General features: G+C 53.1%; 1 protein-coding gene across 4 annotated transcripts in view; it reads left to right on the plus strand.

The window, feature by feature from the left end:
• KHDRBS3 (KH RNA binding domain containing, signal transduction associated 3) overlaps positions 1 to 21,268 on the plus strand; it is a 162,024-nt gene that overhangs the window by 99,624 nt on the left and 41,132 nt on the right. For all 4 annotated transcript variants that reach the window (XR_010750516.1, XM_066379565.1, XM_066379567.1 and 1 more), the window contains exon 7: positions 19,768 to 19,850. Coding sequence is in view for 3 of the 4 variants with exons in the window: in XM_066379565.1 (XP_066235662.1) it covers positions 19,768 to 19,850 (83 nt within the window). In the remaining variant the exon portion in view is untranslated. The remainder of the gene's footprint in view (positions 1 to 19,767; positions 19,851 to 21,268) is intronic.

Here is a 21,268-nt window from a genome sequence, read left to right on the forward strand (position 1 = left end):
GTAAGGAGGGGACAGCCCCTCACCTCTGCTCTGCAGGGGACGTGGATCCCAGGTTGCAGTGAGAGCTTCTGTAGTGGACACTGAGCCTGACAAACACTGTTGGCCGCTGACGTGAGGAGGGGTCAGCCCCTCACCTCTGCTCTGCAGGGGACATGAATCCCAGGTCCCCTGTACCGAAACTGTGTGAGTCAGGCGAGCACCAGCCAAGTTTGGCTTCACAGTCCACATATTTCAGAACGAGCTATTCACTGACTTCTTTCATGCATTTATTCATCTCTTCACCCAACAAAGACTGAATTCCTGCCGTGTGAACAAGACACACGTGTCCTCTGTCTCAGCATGGACATAGTCCAGTGAGTCCAGCCTGTGGTGAGCTGAATACAAACACACATTTTTTTGAAAGGCCACAGTTTGGGGGAGGAAACGGAAATTCACGGCGTTGAAAGGTTTCTCTGTCTGCAGTCCTGCTTTGTATTGATAAAGAATGGGGGGGCACGGAGCGAGGGGTTCGCAGGACTTGTGTTGAGTTCATTGCTTTGCCTTTCCATCCGTTCCCGTGAGTGAGGGGCTGGTGGCCGAGCTGGAGAACCCCTGTCCCCTCGGGAGCAGACGCGGTTAGACAGTTCTGCTGGGATCAGGCGCCTTTGTTGTCTGTGCCCCGTGCTCACACCTGCCCCTCCCCAGGCTCTGCTTGTCACTGTGGCCACCGTTCAGCCCAGGTCTGTGCTCTGGCTGCCACACTCCCATCAGGATGGCGCGCATGGCTGTCATGAGACATACTGTCGTGAGTACCTCCCCTTCCCAGAGATGAATAAGAATTTAGAATGGTAAGGGCTATAATTTCCCCTCTTAACTTTGTATATGTTATTTATATTTATTAAAATTAATAGCCAGTCCTGACCTGTGGTGGCGCAGTGGATCAAGTGTCGACCTGGAATGCCGAGGTCGCCAGTTCGAAACCTGGGGCTTGCCTGGTCTAGGCACATATGGGAGTTGATGCTTCCTGCTCCTGCCCACCTCCCCTCTCTCTCCTCTCTAAAATAAATAAATGAAATCTTAATAATAAATGTATAAATAAAATTAATAGCCGGGAGCAGGAGTTTCCCCTCTCAGCCTAGTGTTTTGAAACTCGCCACCCAGTTTCAGTGAGAGCTTCCGTAGTGGACACTGAGCACGACAAACCAGCCCCTCACCTCTGCTCTGCAGGGGACGTGGGTCCCAGGTTGCAGTGAGAGCTTCTGTAGTGGACAGTGAGCACGACAAACCAGCCCCTCACCTCTGCTCTGCAGGGGACGTGGGTCCCAGGTTGCAGTGAGAGCTTCTGTAGTGGACACTGAGCCTGACAGACACTGTTGGCCGCTGACGGGAGGAGGGGACAGCCCCTCACCTCTGCTCTGCTGCCCGCGCCGGGAGCTCTGCCTCTCAGGTGGGCTCTGTTGACCTCCTCTTCCTCCCCCGACCCAACCTGACCTGAATTTCCTTCCTGAAATTCCTAGGGCTCTGCAGTACTCTCTGGTGTGTCCGCAGTCACTGACTGTCTGTCTTCGGTGTTTGAGATCGTGCGGCGACTCAGACAACTTGCTTAGCTGTAACATAGGGAGGGGAAAATTCAAACTTGTAAGAAAGAAAATGATTTTGTTTGCCTCTGTGGGACCTCAGGTCGGGTTGGCAGACTCATAAGGTATCCGACGTAGCCTAGGGTCCTAAACCCCAGAATGTGTATCCGTTCGTGGGCCAAGTGGGACCACTGAAGTCGGTCTTTGCAGGATGTCCTGAAATAATTATTCCATTGAACTGGAATCCTCAGACACTAGGTTCTGAACTCCGCGGGAGGCGTGGACCCCTCCGCCCTTCACCTTGGTGGTCTCAGCACTGAGGATACTGTCCGGCACGTCAGAGGCCCGTCGTATGTGTTTGCTGAGTGATCGAATGAGTGAATAGTCTCAAGACGGAGTTTTTAAACACTGCCACCTGTGGAGAACCCACCTCAGGTGCTTCCCCGGTGGCTTTTCATTGTTCCTCTCCTAGCAGCTTTTGTGTTACTCAGTTACCAGCACAGCTCCGTGCAGTGCGGCCTTCCGTGAGTATGTGTGTGAATGTCCAGGGAAAAGCACTGTGTCTGCTAATTAATCTCTAGCCACTGGCATCGTTCCTGGCACGCTGTCAGCACTTCAGTGCGTGTTTACTGAGCTAGACCCCCCTGCACGGAGACGTGGTGAGTTTTCCGATGAAGGTTACCCCTGATCCGCTCCAGGGCCATGCCTGCAGCCTCCCGTGGGGGAGGAGTGAGAGAGACGGCACTTGAAGAGGACACCCCCCCTCCCCCGCCTTAGCTGCGCCCTGGCGGTTGTGGGCTGTGACAGAGACGGAAGGCTAACTGTGCGGCTCCCGCAGGGAGCACACCACCATGTGGAAGGCTCGTCTTTGTGGAGAATGGACTTCCAAGGAGACATACTATTTGATGAGGAAACATTCCCCACAAGGCACTTTCATTGTGTGGTGTCCTGTCCTCACTCAGTGAGATTCACGATCCTGAGTGGGGGAAGCGGGTGTCATGCTCCGGACCAGGTGGGGGAACTCAGGGTCTGGATTCCTCCTTGAACAATCAGTGTCATATTAAAAACAAAAACAAGGACCCCCAAAATTAACAAATAAAAGAAAGAAAAAATACCCACAGCGTCCTACTGGCTGAGATGTTACGATCCCAGCAGGCGTGCAGTGACAGGTGGGTGGGATGGGGTGAAAGGCCCAGTGGGCCCTCGCGGCTCAGGGGTCCTCTGGCTGCCAGCTGCCCGAGCAGGTAAGCAGAAACCGAGCACAGTTCGGGAGAATGGGGCAGGGTTAAGATTTTTTTTAAATGTAATAAACAGAGCACTCTGAAAGAATTTCAGACTGTCTCTGTCTTCTAAAAGTTCTATTCCTTTGGAACTCTGAAATGTAATTTTTTTAAAATGTATTTTTTGATTTATTATTGCTTCTTAGAGAGAGAAAGAGAGAGAGAGAAACAATTTGTCGTTCCACTTACTCATGTATCTGTGGGTTGCTTCTTGCATGTACCGTGACTGAGGATTGAATTGCAACCTTAGTGTACGGGGACGATGATCAACTGAGCTACCCAGCCGGGGTCTGAAATGTAATTTTTAAAGATCTTCTTGAACTACGTTCATATTGGTATATTTCTGTAGATGTTGTTTGGTGATATATAACCACTTCAATTTCCTTTTCATTTTAATTTTCCTTTAACATTGAGCACCTGAGGCCATTATTTCCAGAATAGAAGATGAAAAGAAATTCTATTATTTGTTTAACTAAAAAAAGGGATAAATCCTATTCTTTCAAATCCTGCCACAGCTAATCCTTTTTGAGAGAGTATATATTTCATTCCTTAAATTACTCAAAATTCCTCAGGTGGTGTGTACTAAAATAGACGTATTCCAATGTAGTTATAGGCCCAAGAAAAATGGCATGTATTGATATCATTTTTAGTAAATAGGTATAGTCTGTCCCTTCAAAGGATGTGCTTTATTTGGCCAAGTGTGGAAGCCTGATAGTTCAAAGGTATTTCCTTGTCAGAATGTGCCTGTTGAGGCCCTGGCTTGTTGGCTCAGTGGTAGAGCATCAACCCAGTGTGTGCAAGTTCTGGGTTCAATTCCCGGTCAGGGCACACATGAGAAGTGACCATCTGCTTCTCTCCCCCTCCCTCCCTCTCCTCCTCCTCCTCTCTCTCTTCCCCTCCCACAGCCATGGCTAGATTGATTCGAGTGTGTTGGCCCTGGGTGCTGAGGATGGCTCCAGGCGCTGAGGGAGGCTCCGTGAAGCCTCTTCCTCAGGTGCTAAAAATAGCTCGGTTGCAAGCATGGCCCCAGATGGGCAAAGCATTGGCCCCAGACGGGTGGATGGGTGGATCCCCGTTGGGGGTATTTGGGAGTCTGTCTCTCTATTTCCCTTCCTCTCACTTAAGAAAAAAAAAATGTGTCTGTGAAATTTGAGTAAGTTTTCTCCAGGTGAGTTGTGAAGATATTTAGTCATTTATAATGTCATCTGAGCCAACTGTTCTTCATCAGAGTCACTGTCACAAAATAGTCCCTGAGTGTGAGTCATTGAGAAGAACATCTGTTAGCGAGTACATCTATTTGATTGTGGGAAGATGATTATTATAGGGGACATCTGACATCCACGGTAGCTATTTGGTTAGAATATGCCCATCTATTTGATTGTGGGAAGATTATTATTATAGGGGACATCTGACATCCACGGTAGCTGTTTGGTTAGAATATGCCAGCCATTCAGGTGACCAACTCATTCTATTTATGAATACTTGTCTTTTCAGAAACGTCTAAGGAAACAAGGCAATTCAACATGATTAGCTTTTTCTTTTCTAGAAAAAAGAAAATAGTGGATGCATTTTCAACCATTTGAGTATAAATTGGGACCTTCTGCTCCATTTTTAACTTAGTAAAATTAGATATAATTATAGTTACATCTCATCTCTTCTTTGACACAAAAAGTATCTTTTTCCCAGAGACTGTATGAACAAATAATTAACTGGCAATTGATTGGTATAACCCAGAATATAGTCACGGAGAGCCCTTTATTCAGAATGTTGATGTCATTACACAGAAGGACACATCTGATGCTTCCAGGCAGAGCCCAATTTGAACGTGAATCTCAAAAGGGAAACCATATGTGATAAATTGCTTTCGGCTCTGCGTGCAAAACATCCCACGCTCCCTGAATAGGTGTGTGTTCCCCAGACACTCGGCATGGTCGTTTTATTTACTGACTCTGAAATTTGTTCGTTTTCATCATTTCCCCTAACGTACCTGCTCCTAAGGGCTAGACCTACGTCTCTGTGCCATCTCCGTCCGGCCTCACCGCCCTGTGTCCGGCTCTCGTCTCTGTGCCATCTCCGTCTGGCCTCACCGCCCTGTGTCCCGCTCTCGTCTCTGTGCCATCTCCGTCTGGCCTCACCGCCCTGTGTCCCGCTCTCGTCTCTGTCCCATCTCCGTCTGGCCTCACCGCCCTGTGTCCCGCTCTCGTCTCTGTGCCATCTCCGTCCGGCATCACCGCCCTGTGTCCCACTCTCGTCTCTGTGCCATCTCCGTCCGGCGTCACCGCCCTGTGTCCGGCTCTCGTCTCTGTGCCATCTCCGTCTGGCGTCACCGCCCTGTGTCCCACTCTCGTCTCTGTGCCATCTCCGTCCGGCGTCACCGCCCTGTGTCCGGCTCTCCCCGCAGGCAGGCGCTGTGAGCGCTGTGGGACAGGAGGCACAGGGTCCCGGTGACCGTGAAGAGCTACGGGGCCTCACTGCTCCCCATTCAGGCATCCACACAGCCCCCACGCAGTCTCACTTCTTCGTAAAGATCTGCCGCGTCTCCAGTTCGGCTGCGTGGCACCTGCGTCCGTTAAGCTGCTTCTCCTCCGTGGGAAACAGTCCCCAACCTCCCGCGTCCCGTCCTGTGCCCTGATTATGTCCTCAGAGCACCTGTCGCTACGTGCAGTTACTGGCTGGTATGTTTGTTTCCTGTCTGGCCTCTCACCGACTGAATGTGTTCATTCTCTTATTCCCACCGCTGAACACAGTAGCCCCTCCATCAATCAGCTTGTTTAAATAAATGGACAGACGGACAGACAGGCATGGAGACAGTGGCCATGGCCTCCTTAGTCGCACCTGCTCTTCTCCGCCCCGCTCCTTCACTGCTGGTGCACTTCCCAGTGTCTGAAGTCTGGCCATGCCACTGTCCCCCACCCTGCCCCGCCCTGGCCCCGCCCCAGAACTGGAGCTAGTGTGGACGGGTAGGGGTCTCATTCACGTGGGAAGGGCCTCCTGACTCTGCCCTGTCTGTCTGCTGATCGTCCTTGGCACCCTCGGTCCTCGTGTACCCACACATTGTAGCCTCACATCCCAGCAGTGCCCGTCACGGCTCTGTGAACACGCCGGGCTTGATGGAACACGCCCTGTGTCCCTCCGCACAGGCCACCGGTTCTCTCCAGTGGCCTCTTGTTTTGTCCACTGCAGCTCTTCACTTTTTGTTCTTCAGCTGCGCAGCCCTCCTGGTCCTGACGGGGCGCGGTGAGTAGCGTCCTCGGTGCCCCTGACACCCGCCTCCATGCCACCTTCCTGGCTCGGACCCCAGCAGACTGTGGTTGGCTTTAGGGCGGGAACTCCGCCCGGCCTGGAGCCTCTCTCATCGCCCGCCATTTTGGAGGCACTGAATGCACAGGAACGGAACAGCCTAATTCTGCCATTGCTTGTGCCGTGTGCACCATGGAAAACAAGTGATACAGTAGCGAGTCCCTTAGGCCCGTGTCAGCCACCACAGCATGGCTCCTTTCCTGAGGTAATCGATACGAAAGGCAATGCAACTTAATAAGGATAATAGTATTCTGAGAGGCGTAATCCTTGGTTTCTGATCCCGCTTCTTGTCACCATCTATTTCTCTATTAGATAAATTATTTAACTTTTTTAGACCTTAGTTTCCAAGTTAACAAGTGGAGAGGATAGTACCTTACTTTACAGATGAATGGAGTAGACCAGCTGCTGTCCTGGCCTCTTCTTCCAATTTGAAAATTCCATAATGGGTTGAGTGTTTTCTGAAACTTAACCCAGTTTCCATTGTTACCCTGAAAATCATTTTCTTCTAATAAGAAACTAATTCTATCATTTAGAAATCTTGATACTAAAGAGAAAGTCACAGAAGAAACAAAACAACCATTGTAATGAGAGGAAATAAGCTAAAATTGAAGGAGGAATGTAAGTCTTTTGAATTGTAGAACAAAAGTTCTGAAAAATATTTTTAAAATATTTTTTTTAATTCATTGAGAGGAGGGGAGGCAGAAGTAGACTCCCATGTGCGCCCTGTCCAGGATCCAACTGGCAAGCCCACTGGGGGGGGGGGGGGGATGCTCTGCCCATCTGGGGCATTGCTCCAATGCTCAGCAACCAAGCTCTTCCTAGTGCCTGAGGCAAGGCCATGGAGCCATCCTCAATGCCCATGGCCAACTCACTTTAATCGAGCCATGGCTGCAGGAGGAGAAGAGAGGGAGGAGGGAGAAGGGTGGATAAGCAGAAGGATGCTTCTCCTGTGTGCCCTGACCTGGAATTGAACCTGGGACATCCACATGCCAGCCTGATGCTCTATCACTGAGCCAACCGCCAGGGCCGAGATTTTTTTTTTTGATTTTTTTTTTAACTCAGACTTACTATTCAAGATGTGTAAACCAAAGTTTTCTTAGAAATTCTAATCATGTTATTTTCTAACTCATTTAATTATGGCCAAATTAGCTGTCTATTGATAGAAGTGTTTACCACTCGCTAATATCCCTTGCTGTCTTCATATTGTGTAATCATTCTAAGCTTTGGAGGCTGCGCTGATGGCTTAATCACCTCTGAACTGGAGTATGTTAAAGCATCCTTGATACAGTCATACAAGTTCATCAGAATGTGAAAGCTCTTTCAGCTACAGCCGGACCTCAGATACGTTTTTTAGTTCAAGGTTGTTTCATGATGACACTGATGAGAAAAAAATATATATCGATTCCCAGCCGGGGCCACTGTCTGTGTGGTTCACACATTCCCACCGCCTCTCTGTGGTTTGCTCTGGGTCCTCGGATTCCGTCCACACCCCAAAGATGTGGACGTGAGGTGAATTTTGTGGCTAGCTGGTTCCAATCTGAGTGAGTGGGTGTGTGTGATGCACCCTGAGCTGGAAGGGTCACCTGTCCAGTGTGGGTCCCACCTTGTGCCCCAGCTGCTGGGACAGGCTCCAGTCCCCTGTGAGCCGGAATAAGCGGGTTAGAAAACCATCGTCTTGCTTGGTTTTATTACTCTTTCTTAATTATCTGTATAGCTCACATTTGTTTCAGTGTTTAATATGAGATGTGTTTTGGGTCTTTATTTAGAAGTTTGGCATATTTTGTGGTGAGAAATATGCCATAGGAGCTTAACTCTCGTTTACATCAATTTTGCTTCAAGTCGCAATTTCCAAGAACCTGTCAAAGGCGTCGCAGAGTTGATGTGCTCTGAATACCCTGCTGTGTGTACCGAGCAGAGTGTGGGACTGCCCTCGAAGAGCCCATGTGGTGTGGCAGTGCCCGCTCAAGAGAGGGGGCCAGCCAGGCGGCGGAACGGCTCTCCTTGTGCCCGTGCTGTGTCTCGGGGTCCCCTGTTCCCGTGAGGATGACAGAGGCTCCCCCAGGCTGCCCTGCAGCCCGACCTGGCACAGCCAAGTGCATCTCGCTGTGGGACCCACGCGCCCTTCTCTGCAGACCCCTGGTCAGGATCTGTGGGGAGTAGGGCCCGGGTCTCCCTGTGTCAGGAATGTGCCACGGCGACGTTGATGCCCCTCACACCACCGCATTGGCCCTCACGACGGTGCCGTTCTTCCCTGATGGGAGGAGCCATGGTCACGGAGCCTCGGACAAGGACAGCCCCCCAGCCTGTGCTACCCACGGGCAGGCATGCCACCAGCCACCTGCATGCACGGGAAGCGAGCAGACCGAGGTTGGAGCCCGGATTCTCCCAGCTGCCGTGCCAGTTCTAAGCTGGGCAGCGTTTGGGGCGAGAAGGCTGGAGGGGACAAGCGGGGACGGAGCCCCAGCCGGGGCTCAGGCAAGCAGAGCTCTGTGTGCTGGGGCGGCCTTGCCGCGGAGCCCGTTGTCACAGCTGCCCTCCTCCGCGCTGTCCTCCTCCGCGCTGCGGGCCTGACTGAAGAGGACCCGGAGCTTTCCAGGTGCTTCTCTGTGACGTCATCAGCTTGAATCATGAGGCCGGACGCTGCTGCTTGAGTTGGTTAGTCATGTGGAGGGTCCCTCCCGGGGCAGGTGGTTTCGTTCGGAAGCCCTGACGGAAGTGTCGCCCGGTGTCTCCAGTTTTCCCGGTCCGCTCGTTGTCCGAGGTCCTCGCCGAGGGCGGCGTGCTGTTCAACTCGGCCAGACGGGCAGGAGGAAGGGCGGGTGCTGCGTCCCTGGTGCTCCCTGCGCTCCACTCACCGTATCAGCTCACTGCGCTCCACCTGGGACCCGGCGCGGTGACTGCGTCCTGTCCACTGCTGCAGGTCACTGATCCCCCCCCCCCCCGTCGCCCTTCCTGTAAGTAAGCAGGGAGCCTGCGTGCCCTGACCCGTGGGTCTGCCACAGCCGTCAGACAGCTTTCTGGGGTCAGTGCTTCGGCAGGGTCAGGCAGCTGAGGAGGGAAAGCCCAGTGGTCAGGAGCTCCGTGGGGTCAGTGCTTCGGCAGGGTCAGGCAGCTGAGGAGGGAAAGCCCAGTGGTCAGGAGCTCCGTGGGGTCAGTGCTTCGGCAGGGTCAGGCAGCTGAGGAGGGAAAGCCCAGTGGTCGGGAGCTCCGTGGGGTCAGTGCTTCGGCAGGGTCAGGCAGCTGAGGAGGGAAAGCCCAGTGGTCGGGAGCTCCGTGGGGTCAGTGCTTCGGCAGGGTCAGGCAGCTGAGGAGGGAAAGCCCAGTGGTCGGGAGCTCTGTGAGGTCAGTGCTTCGGCAGGGTCAGGCAGCTGAGGAGGGAAAGCCCAGTGGTCAGGAGCTCTGTGAGGTCAGTGCTTCGGCAGGGTCAGGCAGCTGAGGAGGGAAAGCCCAGTGGTCGGGAGCTCCGTGGGGTCAGTGCTTCGGCAGGGTCAGGCAGCTGAGGAGGGAAAGCCCAGTGGTCGGGAGCTCCGTGGGGTCAGTGCTTTGGCAGGGTCAGGCAGCTGAGGAAGGAAAGCCCAGTGGTCGGGAGCTCCGTGGGGTCAGTGCTTTGGCAGGGTCAGGCAGCTGAGGAGGGAAAGCCCAGTGGTCGGGAGCTCCGTGGGGTCAGTGCTTTGGCAGGGTCAGGCAGCTGAGGAAGGAAAGCCCAGTGGTCGGGAGCTCCGTGGGGTCAGTGCTTTGGCAGGGTCAGGCAGCTGAGGAAGGAAAGCCCAGTGGTCGGGAGCTCCGTGGGGTCAGTGCTTTGGCAGGGTCAGGCAGCTGAGGAAGGAAAGCCCAGTGGTCAGGAGCTCTGTGAGGTCAGTGCTATGGCAGGGTCAGGCAGCTGAAGTGGGAAAGCCCAGTGGTCAGGAGCTCTGTGGGGTCAGTGCTTTGGCAGGGTCGGGCAGCTGAGGTGGGAAAGCCCAGTGGTCGGGAGCTCTGTGGGGTCAGTGCTATGGCAGGGTCAGGCAGCTGAGGTGGGAAAGCCCAGTGGTCGGGAGCTCTGTGGGGTCAGTGCTTTGGCAGGGTCAGGCAGCTGAGGAGGGAAAGCCCAGTGGTCGGGAGCTCCGTGGGGTCAGTGCTGTGGCAGGGTCAGGCAGCTGAAGTGGGAAAGCCCAGTGGTCAGGAGCTCTGTGGGGTCAGTGCTTTGGCAGGGTCAGGCAGCTGAGGAAGGAAAGCCCAGTGGTCAGGAGCTCCGTGGGTCAGTGCTACGGCAGGGTCAGGCAGCTGAGGAAGGAAAGCCCAGTGGTTGGGCTCCAGGCCCACGATCCTCACCAGGACCCGGTGCTGCCAGGACAGGTCCGTCTCATCCCGTTCAGAGCCCTGTGTCTGCAGGTGGGGAGACTGACATGTGGGGGACAGGATAGGGTCAGTTCAGATGTAGAGGTGGCTGTGCGTAGAGTGAGTTGCTGTTGGCTTTACCAGTCCTTCTGTGACTACTGAGGGGCGTTTCCTCACAGGACAGTGACCGCCAGTCAGCTTAGTCCCGGGGCAAAGCACCAGGGACGTAGTTGAGTGGGAGCAGAAATTGGACCCTTGTGTTCCATGTCTGGCCTCAGGGCTCAGTAAACCTATACAGGGCACAGCGTGCCTTCAGAAAGGTGCTGTCTACGGCCACACGGGCAGCGTCCTCTGTGACGTGGCGGGACAGGCACTGCCATTTCCTGCGTTGGCCTCAGAATGAATCTCTTCTGAAATTCTGATGCCCGGGCAGATCTGTGAAGGTTCTTCAGGGAAAGCAGATACGTGTTTTAAACATAGTGGAAGTCTTCCATCTGTATTTTATTTAAAGATGCAGTGACGTCGGGCTCCTCCCCGTTCTTCTCAGCACTCACCTGAAGTAATAGTTATAGGACTGGTGCTGGCACCTCAGCCACTGCGGCTGTACCGGGGGCAGTTTCCCAGGGCGGAGACGACCGGCGGAGTGTTTTTTTTTTGACAGTTAACTCATCTTGAAACTGCTTCAGTTATCTTGTTTTCCATACCGAGGAATTAAAAGAGTACATTGTGCAAAGGTTATTTATGGAAATGCATTTTAAATGTGAATTGAAAAGCCTAGGGACACTTTTTTTTTTTAATTTTAGATAAAAAAAGATGAATGCCCTATAATCTTTCATATTTCACCAGAAGCAAGAATACGAGTCATGTGCAATTTACTTGAAATGTCTGTCAGGAGCTGCCCCCCCCTACACCCCAGGTCTATCTCTTTTCTAAATGCTTGAAAGATTGACCTATTTTAGAAATGTAAAACTCAAGGAAATAATTTTAGATTTTAAATTTATGGATATGGAGGGTTTTTATTATTATTATTTTTTATCCTTACTTTAAACAAAACCAAAAAAGTGGCTTATTAGGGAAGTGGAGGGCTCTGGAATCGCTGCCCCGAGGCATGGACAGCGGCCTCCCTAGGTGGGCTTGCCCCACACAAGGTGGCCAAGGGGAGGTGCTGGTGTCTGCGTTGCTGTGGTGGGCGTGTCACATCCTGCAGGGGGATTAGCCTGAGGCAGGGAGGGACTCCGGAGCCCTGGCTGGGTTAGTCCTCTGTCCTCCTCCTTTTTTTTTTTGGTATTTTTCCAAAGTAAAAGCAGAGAGGCAGAGAGACAGACTGCCGCATGTTCCCAACCAGGATCCACCCGGCATGCCCACCTGGGGGCAATGCTCTGCCCATCTGGGCCATTGCTCCGCTGCGGACAGAGCCATTCTAGCACCTGAGGCAGAGGTCATGGAGCCATCCTCAGTGCCTCAGCAACTTTGTTCCAGTGGAGCCTTGGCTGCGGGAGGGGAAGAGAGAGACAGAGAGGAAGGAGAGGGGGTGGGGTGGAGAAGCAAATGGGCGCTTCTCCTGTGTGCCCTGGCTGGGAATTGAACTCGAGACTTCCACACACTGGACCAACACTTGACCACTGAGCCAACCGGCCAGGGCCATAAGTCCTCTGTCCTAATGGGCTTATTACAAGAACCTGCTATCTTGGTTTGATCGTCTTCCTTGAGTGTCTGGTTCGCGTTCTTAGGACTCAGTCCTTGCCTCAAGTAGATGAGCGTGTAGAGAGGAGGACAGCCACCGTCCTCACCATCCTACTTGGAATCCTCTGTAACCCGTGTATTTGGGGCAGTTGTTCTCTGTTACTTGAATCCGTGTGTATACGTCCTGTGTTGGGCGCGTATCTTAGAGCAGCGTGATCACTCCTTGATTTCTCGTCTCATTTCCCACTATACTTACGTTATTGAGGACAGGGACCATGCTTTTTTTTTTTTTTTTTTGCATTTTTCCGAAGCTGGAAATGGGGAGGCAGTCAGACAGATACCCACATGCGCCCGACCGGGATCCACCCGGCATGCCCACCAGGGGGCAATGCTCTGCCTATCCGGGGCGTCACTCTGTTGCAACCAGAGCCATTCTAGCACCTGAGGCAGAGGCCACAGAACCATCCTCAGCTCCTGGGCAACCTTTGCTCCAATGGAGCCTTGGCTGCGGGAGGGGAAGAGAGAGACAGAGAGGAAGGAAAGGGGGAGGGGTGGAGAAGCAGATGGGCGCTTCTCCTGTGTGCCCTGGCCGGGAATCAAACCTGGGACTCCTGCACGCCAGGCTGACGCTCTACCACTGAGCCAACCAGCCAGGGCGGACCATGCTTTTTTATCCACAGGGTCCGGCCTGTATTAAGCAGTTGATGTTTGATTTCTTGATACAGAGACAAAACACAATTACTATTCAGGGTAAGAACACCTGTAACTGACTTCAGGTACAGAATACGTAGGGAGGACAGGGAGGAAGCCTAAACACGCCCCTTGTCCGGGAGGGTGGGACAGCTTTCCAGAGGAGATGCCACTGAAACCAGGCGGGAGGGTGGACTGTGGACCCAGGGCAGACCTCAGCGGCGAAGGCTGGGGGGTCCTCCTGGGAGAAGGTGTTTTCACCTGGTAGGCCCAGGGGAGAGGTGTGGAGTCAGGGGACAGGTGAGCAGGGAGCAGCAAGCCCAGATTCGCAGTGGCCTGGGAACTCCAGAGAGAGGCTTCCGTCAGGACGCGGGAAGAAGCCAGGGGGTGAGTGGGAAGGTCGCTCGCGTCCAGCCCAGAACTCCTGAGTGATCTGCGTGCAGCCCGTTGGGAAGGTGGAGGCAGGGTGGGTGTGAGCGGTCTGGGAGGTGGAAGGTGGAGCTGCGCTGGCCAGGCGGGATGGCCGCGGAGGGTGACGCGGGATCATCCAAGGCGGGATGGCCGCGGAGGGTGACGCGGGATCATCCAAGGCGGGATGGCCGCGGAGGGTGACGCGGAATCACCCAAGGCGGGATCACCCAAGGCGGGATGGCCGCGGAGGGTGACGCGGAATCACCCAAGGCGGGATCACCCAAGGCGGGATGGCCGCGGAGGGTGACGCGGAATCACCCAAGGCGGGATCACCCAAGGCGGGATGGCCGCGGAGGGTGACGCGGAATCACCCAAGGCGGGATGGCCGCGGGGGGCGGCGCGGGATCACCCAAGGCGGGATGGCCGCGGAGGGCGACGCGGGATCACCCAAGGCGGGCTGGCCGCGGAGGGTGACGCAGGATCACCCAAGGCGGGATCACCCAAGGCGGGATGGCCGCGGGGGGCGGCGCGGGATCACCCAAGGCGGGATGGCCGCGGAGGGTGACGCAGGATCACCCAAGGCGGGATCACCCAAGGCGGGATGGCCGCGGGGGGCGGCGCGGGATCACCCAAGGCGGGATGGCCGCGGGGGGCGGCGCGGGATCACCCAAGGCGGGATGGCCGCCGGGGGCGACGCGGGATCACCCAAGGCGGGATGGCCGCGGGGGGCGACGCGGGATCACCCAAGGCGGGATGGCCGCGGAGGGTGATGGCCGCGGAGGGTGGCGCGGGATCACCCAAGGCGGGATGGCCGCGGAGGATGACGCGGGATCACCCAAGGCGGGATGGCCGCGGAGGGTGGCGCGGGATCACCCAAGGCGGGATGGCCGCAGAGGGTGACGCGGAATTACCCAAGGCGGGATGGCCGCGGAGGATGACGCGGGATCACCCAAGGCGGGATGGCCGCGGAGGGTGACGCGGGATCACCCAAGGCGGGATGGCCGCGGAGGGTGGCGCGGGATCACCCCAGGCGGGCAGCAGCGTCTGCAGAGGCCCGTGCAGGCGGAAGGTTTCTTAGCGCTCGGCAAGGGTGCGTCTCTCCAGCTCCCCTGGCTCACAGGGGTGGGCCCCTGTTGTACAAGTGCCCCCTGGGGAGTGAAACATCTTCGTGGGGAGCTCTGTTAAGTGTCCTCTGGGGGAAATTCCGTAGGTACTGAGCCTACACAAGCGTGGACCGCACTCACTGGCCGCCTCTGAGGAATGGCTCTGAGAGGTCTAGACCCGGTTGGCCGCCTCGGGGCAGGTGAGGGGACTCCGTGGGGAGGGACGTGGCGAGCTTTTCCCCTGGAGGCGTTTGGTCCAGCAGCCTCCTGAGTGTTGCACTGCGGGTCCTCGCTGGCTGCAGGCACTGCCGGGACCCTGTGAAGAGGAGAACGTGGTCGGTGCTCCCCCCGGCCGGCCGTCTCTGTCCAGGAACGGAGGCACGTGGATGGGCCGTGCTGCAGGAGTGGCAGCGGCCAGAGGCTGGTTTCGCTGGACCGAGGAGACAACTGAAGAGGAGACGCATTTGAGCTCCATTCTGAGAAATTCATAGGCTGGGGGAGGGGCGGAGGCCGGGCGGATTCACAGGGACTGGCCGGTGAACCGGATGTCACTGTTGTGTGTGAGGCACAGGAGGACGCATGGCCAAGTGAGGCTGCCTGTGGGCCGGGGCCAGGCCACAGAGGGGAATGTTCTCCAGGAAAAAACCTAGAAATGGGAGCCATTACACAGACGCCAGTGTCAACAGTTCTTCAGCCTGTCAGCACCGCGGACGGGGAAGCCGTCCAGGTTCCCAATAGATTTCCAAGAGGGAAGGAACACAGCAGAGCTGAGCTGCGGGGTTGAACTGAATGTGTGACGTCCCCTTCCACGCGAGATTTACGATTCCGCTCCGTGATGTAGATAATGCATTCTGTATCTATATGTAGGTCAAGTACTACTCTAGCCACAGAAAAGCCTAAGGAGGAAACTTCTAACGTGAAGTTAAATAACTAAGGAAAACAAGGGGCCAGTATTCAGAACACTGGGAGGTAAGGGCGTTAGAAAAATAAAAGGGGTGCTAATCCTCAGCCCCCTCCGTGTTCTGACAGAGGCCTGGGGTTCAGAGGCTCTAACGCAGCTGGGCCGCCCCGCCCACCCTCATCCTGACCATCTGGCGAGCCCTGAGCTGGTTCACCTGCCCTGTTCCCAGTCAGTGACCTCACCTGCCGCCTTGCAGTAAACCAGCAGATGGTCGGCAGGAGTCTCCTCCGGCCCCACCCCCGTGGGCAGTCTCACTCAGCACTGCCCCGCCCGCAGTCTTCTTCACACTTCCCGATCGTTCCCAAGTGTTGTCTGAGTGTTGTTCATCGAACAAATGATGCTCAGAACGCGAGGAGGATGCTGCACCCCCACGTCAGACCCGACTGTGAAATCGTCCTGAAGGAAATCTTGTGAGAATGGCAGACTGAATCCTTTAAAACCTGTAATGTAAAAAGAGGGAAGTCCTAACCAATTTGGAAATTGAGACAAGTTGCTCCCGTTGTAATAACCTGACAGCATAATTGTAACGAGGGTGAGTGACGTAACGGGGTTACACCAGTGTGGCACTTGACATTTCAGTTATATCAGAAAGCTCCAGTCACCTTTAAATAAGCCCAGGGATGGCGTTCTCCACCTGGCCGAGCCGCCTTCTCTCCAGGCCCCGACGCTGTGCCGGGGAAACAGGTGCTGTGCCTTCTGCCCAGACTGCGGGGCAGCAGCCCGGTGGCGTGCCCGCCCTCCGCGGTCAGCCCTGCCCCTGCCGTACCCGGACACCGTGTTACTGAACGCAGCGAGGATCACACCACTTGGCGTCTGAATCTGCGCTCTCACCTCGGTCACTCACGATCTGGCTGCAGCCTTGTCCATGGTGGCATTGCTCCTGCTCTCCCGTCCCCCTCCCCCCGACAACTTCTCTGCCCAAGGCAAGCTCTCTGCTCCCCTGGGGGGGAGGGGTCTCCTGTGTCTGTGCTCCAGGCATTTGCACCTGCTGTTCATCCTGCCTCTTACTTTAAATGACTTTTCCCAGCACCTTCTGCTTCTGCTTCTCTCTGCTTTTGAAACTAGGATCTACCATCCGGCCTCTCGGGAAATGTCCTACCCCTAGCCCTTTCCTTGCCGGGCAGTTTCTGCAAGCTGGGAGCTCCCCTTGGCCACAGCATGTGATGTGTCACGCTGGTGCTGTAGCTGTTGTCTCTCCCACCCCTCCTCGTCCTCCCTGGACAGGGACACATCTTTACCATCCCTCGTGTCCAGCAGCGTGCCAGGCGCAGGGGAGGTGCTAAACAACAAAGCGGGGTTTTTTTTTGTTTGTTTGTTTGTATTTTTCTGAAGTGAGAAGCTGGGAGGCAGAGAGACAGACTCCTCCATGCACCTGACTGGGATCCGCCTGTCATGCCCACCAGGGGGCGGTGCTCTGCCAACCTGGGGCATTGCTCCATTGCAACCAGAGCCATTCTAGTGCCTGAGGCAGAGCCCATGGAGCCGCCCTCAGTGCCCAGGCCAACTTTGCTCCAATGGAGCCTTGGCTACAGGAAGGGAAGAGAGAGACAGAGAGGAAGGAGAGGGGGAGGGGTGGAGAAGCAGATGGGTGCTTCTCCTGTGTGCTCTGGCTGGGAATTGAACCTGGGAACTTCCACACACCAGGCCGATGCTCTACCGCTGAGCCAGCCGGCCAGGGCTTTTTCTTTTTTAATTTAGTAAGACTACTTTTATTAGGAGCAGCAGTTTTTAATTCATTCATTTGCCAGAATTATTAGTTATGTTTGCATTATGCTACTTATAACTAAAATCATCTCAGTTTTCTTTTTCTTTTTTCATCTGTATCTTGTCTACTGGCTTTCTCCAACCTTGTATGCCATTGGAAGGTCGTGGCCACGTTAGTAATCTGCCTTGAGTTACGGTGTGGAGCTCAGTGAGCGGCTTGTGTGTTGTATCCTAACTGTAATCCTGATGGTCCTTTCTCTGCCCCTAGTTAATGAGCGTCCAGGTTATATTCTGTTCTGTCCTGTGTCCCCAAGTACTGGACACATAGCTCTTCAACAAACATTCAATTCCTGTTTGGTGACCAAGCATTTTAATAATTTAGGTGGTTGTGTAGAAATCTATAGAAGCCTTCCTCCTATGAAGATAGTACCATTCTTTTGTGTTAGTTTTTATTTTTGAAAATATTACAATATACCTTCCTATCTAAATATCTGTGTTTTTCGAACTCAAATGAATTGAGGTTCAATGTTTAGTAGATGCTTTCCAAAAGAGAAGAAGGTGATCCCATTGAAATCAGTCGTGCGGCTCACACCTGTGCCTGTGGTGGCTTCTGACGCGCTCAGTCCGAGCTGTGGTCACCTCGGAAAGTAGGGGAGGGCCTGCTTGTTTCACAGTCAACAATGTGAGCTCTCCTCTATACACTTCTGATAGATGTCATGCCCTTTGCTGGAATTCATGCTTTATGCACACAGGGCACGTATCACCCTTTCACAAACGTAGGGTTTGTTTCTGTTGTCTCAGTTCTGATCGGTGGACCTGTGTGTCCCTGCCAGCTCCTCTCTGTGCCGATTACAGCTTTGTGGTACATTTGGAATTGGGAAACTAGATGGTCTATTCTGCAGAACCTTCCATGTCTAATCAGAGAATGTGTATTCTTCCTCTTAGCAGGTAGTGTGACCTGTAGAGGTCTCTGTAATTGGATAGCATTGTTCAAATCTTGTTTCTTTTTTGACTTTTTTTTTTGTTTTTAGTTCCTTTATTATTGAAGGTGTGACCCTGAAGATGGACCTTTTTTAGTTTATCCTATTTGGAATTTGTGGAGCTTCTTGTATGTATAGATTAAAGTTGTTGTTTTTTAAATCCAATTTGGGAAATTTTAATTCATTTTTTTTTCTCCAAATAACTTTTCTGTTTCTTTCTTTACTTTCTGGGTATCTCATTATAAATATGTTCATATTTGATGGTGGCCCACAGGTCTCTGAGACCTTGTTTTCTTCATTTTTTTTTTACCGTTTTCCTCCCAACTGTGTAATCTCAATTGATTTATCTTCAAGTTTGCTGATTCTTTCTTCTGTCAAGTCACATCTACTATTGAACCTCTCTGGTGAATTTTTAATATAGTTATTATACTTTTCAATTCAAGACTTTCTTTGTATTTTCAAAAATTATTTCTATATTTATACTAATATTTTCCTTTTGGTGAGGCATTTTGTCATAGTTATTTTTTAGACACAAATTATCCTTTAATTCCTTGAATATATTTCAAATAATTGATATGAAGACTTTGGCAAGTGAATCCAATGTCTCAGCTTCCTCAGGCACATTGCTATTATTTTTCCCCTTGTTATATGGATGATACTTTATTTTTCTTTGCATGTCACATACTTCTTTTGGTTTGTTTAAAACTGAACATTTAATATAATGTGCTAAATGTGGAAATAAAATTCTCTTTCCTCAGGATGTCTTTGTTTTTATTTTGACTTAGTGACTTTTCCAAACAAATAGGATCAAGTCTGTATTTATCAGGTGTTGCCACTGAACTGTTTCCCCTGTGTTACCTTAGTGATCAGCTCATAATTGGACAGAGATTTCCTTGAATGCCTGGAAGCTAAGCCCCTAGTGTTTGCCTGGAGCCTGTGAGTGCCGGTTGGAGCTTGTCTTCAACGTTCAGCCGGTCAACCTAAAGCTAACTCTGTCTTCACCTCGCTGGTCCTTCTTGTCCTGAGCCTCCAGGTCGGCGCCAGGAGAGAGCTCAGGCCTTCTCGGGTCTCCGGGGCGCGTACTTGAGACTGTGGGTGCAGAGTCTTGTAGATTCCCAGGAACATGTCAGAGCTTCTCAAAGCCCAGACTGACAGTCTTGTTCCCTGACTGTTTCTCCTTAGCCTATTGTTTGCCCTAGTTTTTCTCTACCACCTCGGGCAGCAGAAATCTTAAGTAATTGCCTCTGATTGTTTTCTTCAAACACTGCCAGTGAAAAGGGGTTTTTCATGGGATGAGCTCCAGGTCATGTCAAATAATGACACCCCTCTGAGAAGGGGGTTTGCTGGAGCTCCCCCCTGCTCTGCCCCCTCTGGTGGCCTCTAGCCTGCTGGTTTCCATAGTGACTGCGGCTGTTGGTTCCTTTTCCCATAAAATATCACAAAGCTCATTGTTCATACCAAGAATGAGCCATTAAAAAAATAATAATAAAGTAAAATAAAAAGAATGCTCCCTAGATCTCTGCAGGCCCTTGGTTAATTTCCAGAGTTGTGAACATGTTGATTCTGACCATTTTTTGCCACTCTCTCTCTCTCTCTCTTTGCTTTTTGTTTTTGGAACTTCTCACGCCATCACTGTCATTGATGTCACTGTAGTATTTTTCTTCACGGTATAATTAGATACACAGTTAAGGGCTACCTGAGTTAACAGAGTCACTCAAAGCGGAATGCCTATTCCTTCCAGGACACCTCTCTGAACATTTGTGTTCTTCTGTTCCGTTCTAGGACTATGACGATGGATACGGCACTGCCTACGATGACCAGAGCTATGATTCCTATGACAACAGCTATAGCACCCCAGCCCAAAGGTAGGAGTCATGACCGCACCCCACGGCCAGCACTGTGTCCTTCCTCGTGTGAATGCCCTGGGCAAGGGTGGGGAGGGAACGGCCAGGGAGGGTCCTCGGGAGTTGGCCTGCTTGGCTCTCTTGGCTTTTATTGGAGAGACGCTCCTGTCCTACCGCCTGGCGTGCGTTCCTCCTCCACCGTCCATGCGAGCGTTACAGTAAGGAGGCTCGGGAAATAAACATCGGAATTTTACTCCAACTACTTGATATAACTGTTCAGCGTATTGTGAGGAGGGACAGTGTCCACAAGGTCTGTGCTGAGTCAAGTCCTCGGGCTGGAAAGCATGTCAAATCTGTGTAGACGCCCGATGTTGTCTGTGCCCAGAGCGTTGTTTCGTGTTCACGGGACGTAGCTGGTTCGGGTTCCTGTTAATAATGAGTCAGTTCCCCTCCATTTTCTAAAGAAGTGTTTGTTCAGAAATAGATGTAATCGGAGGCAAAAACCACTTTGCCGTTGGCTCTTCTGATGGCGTACCAGGAAGGACGTTGGTGTTTGAAATCGGAGTTCAGGCTGCTCAGGACGTTTTCCTAAATACCCCAAAACCGCTTGCTTTGTGTTTAAAATTCTAAGCGGAGAATAATGAGAGACATGTGCAAAACAGAATATCGACTTTATGAAGCATTAAAAGTATGGATGGCGTGGTTATCTTAACGAAGTGGGAGTTCGGTTGTGAGCTCCACTGGGCTCCAGACGCGGTGTGAACAGGGAGGACGAAAAACGGTTGTTCACTTGTGAGTTCCGCGGAGCTGCAGGCACGGTGTGAACAGGGAGGACGAAGTGGGAGTTCGGTTGTGAGCTCTGGGGGGCTCCGGGCACGGTGTGAACAGGGAGGACGAAGCGGGAGTTCGGTTGTGAGCTCCGTGGACCTGCAGGCACGGTGTGAACAGGGAAGACGAAGCGGGAGTTCGGTTGTGAGCTCCGTGGGGCTCCGGGCACGGTGTGAACAGGGAGGACGAAGCGGGAGTTCGGTTGTGAGCTCCGCGGGGCTCTGGGCACGGTGTGAACAGGGAGGATGAAGTGGGAGTTCGGTTGTGAGCTCCGCGGGGTTCTAGGCACAGTGTGAACAGGGAGGACGAAGCGGGAGATCGGTTGTGAGCTCCATGGGGCTCCGGGCACAGTGTGAACAGGGAGGACGAAGCGGGAGTTCGGTTGTGAGCTCCATGGGGCTCCGGGCACAGTGTGAACAGGGAGGACGAAGCGGGAGTTCAGTTGTTAGCTCCGCGGGGCTCTGGGTACGGTGTGAACAGGGAGGACGAAGCGGGAGTTCGGTTGTGAGCTCCGCTGGGCTCCGGGCACAGCGTGAACAGGGAGGACAAAGTGGGAATTCGGTTGTGAGCTCCGCGGGGCTCCAGGCATGGTGTGAACAGGGAGGACGAAG

Source organism: Saccopteryx leptura, chromosome 3, assembly GCF_036850995.1.
Source record: "Saccopteryx leptura isolate mSacLep1 chromosome 3, mSacLep1_pri_phased_curated, whole genome shotgun sequence".
NCBI classification, from domain to species: Eukaryota; Metazoa; Chordata; class Mammalia; order Chiroptera; family Emballonuridae; genus Saccopteryx; species Saccopteryx leptura.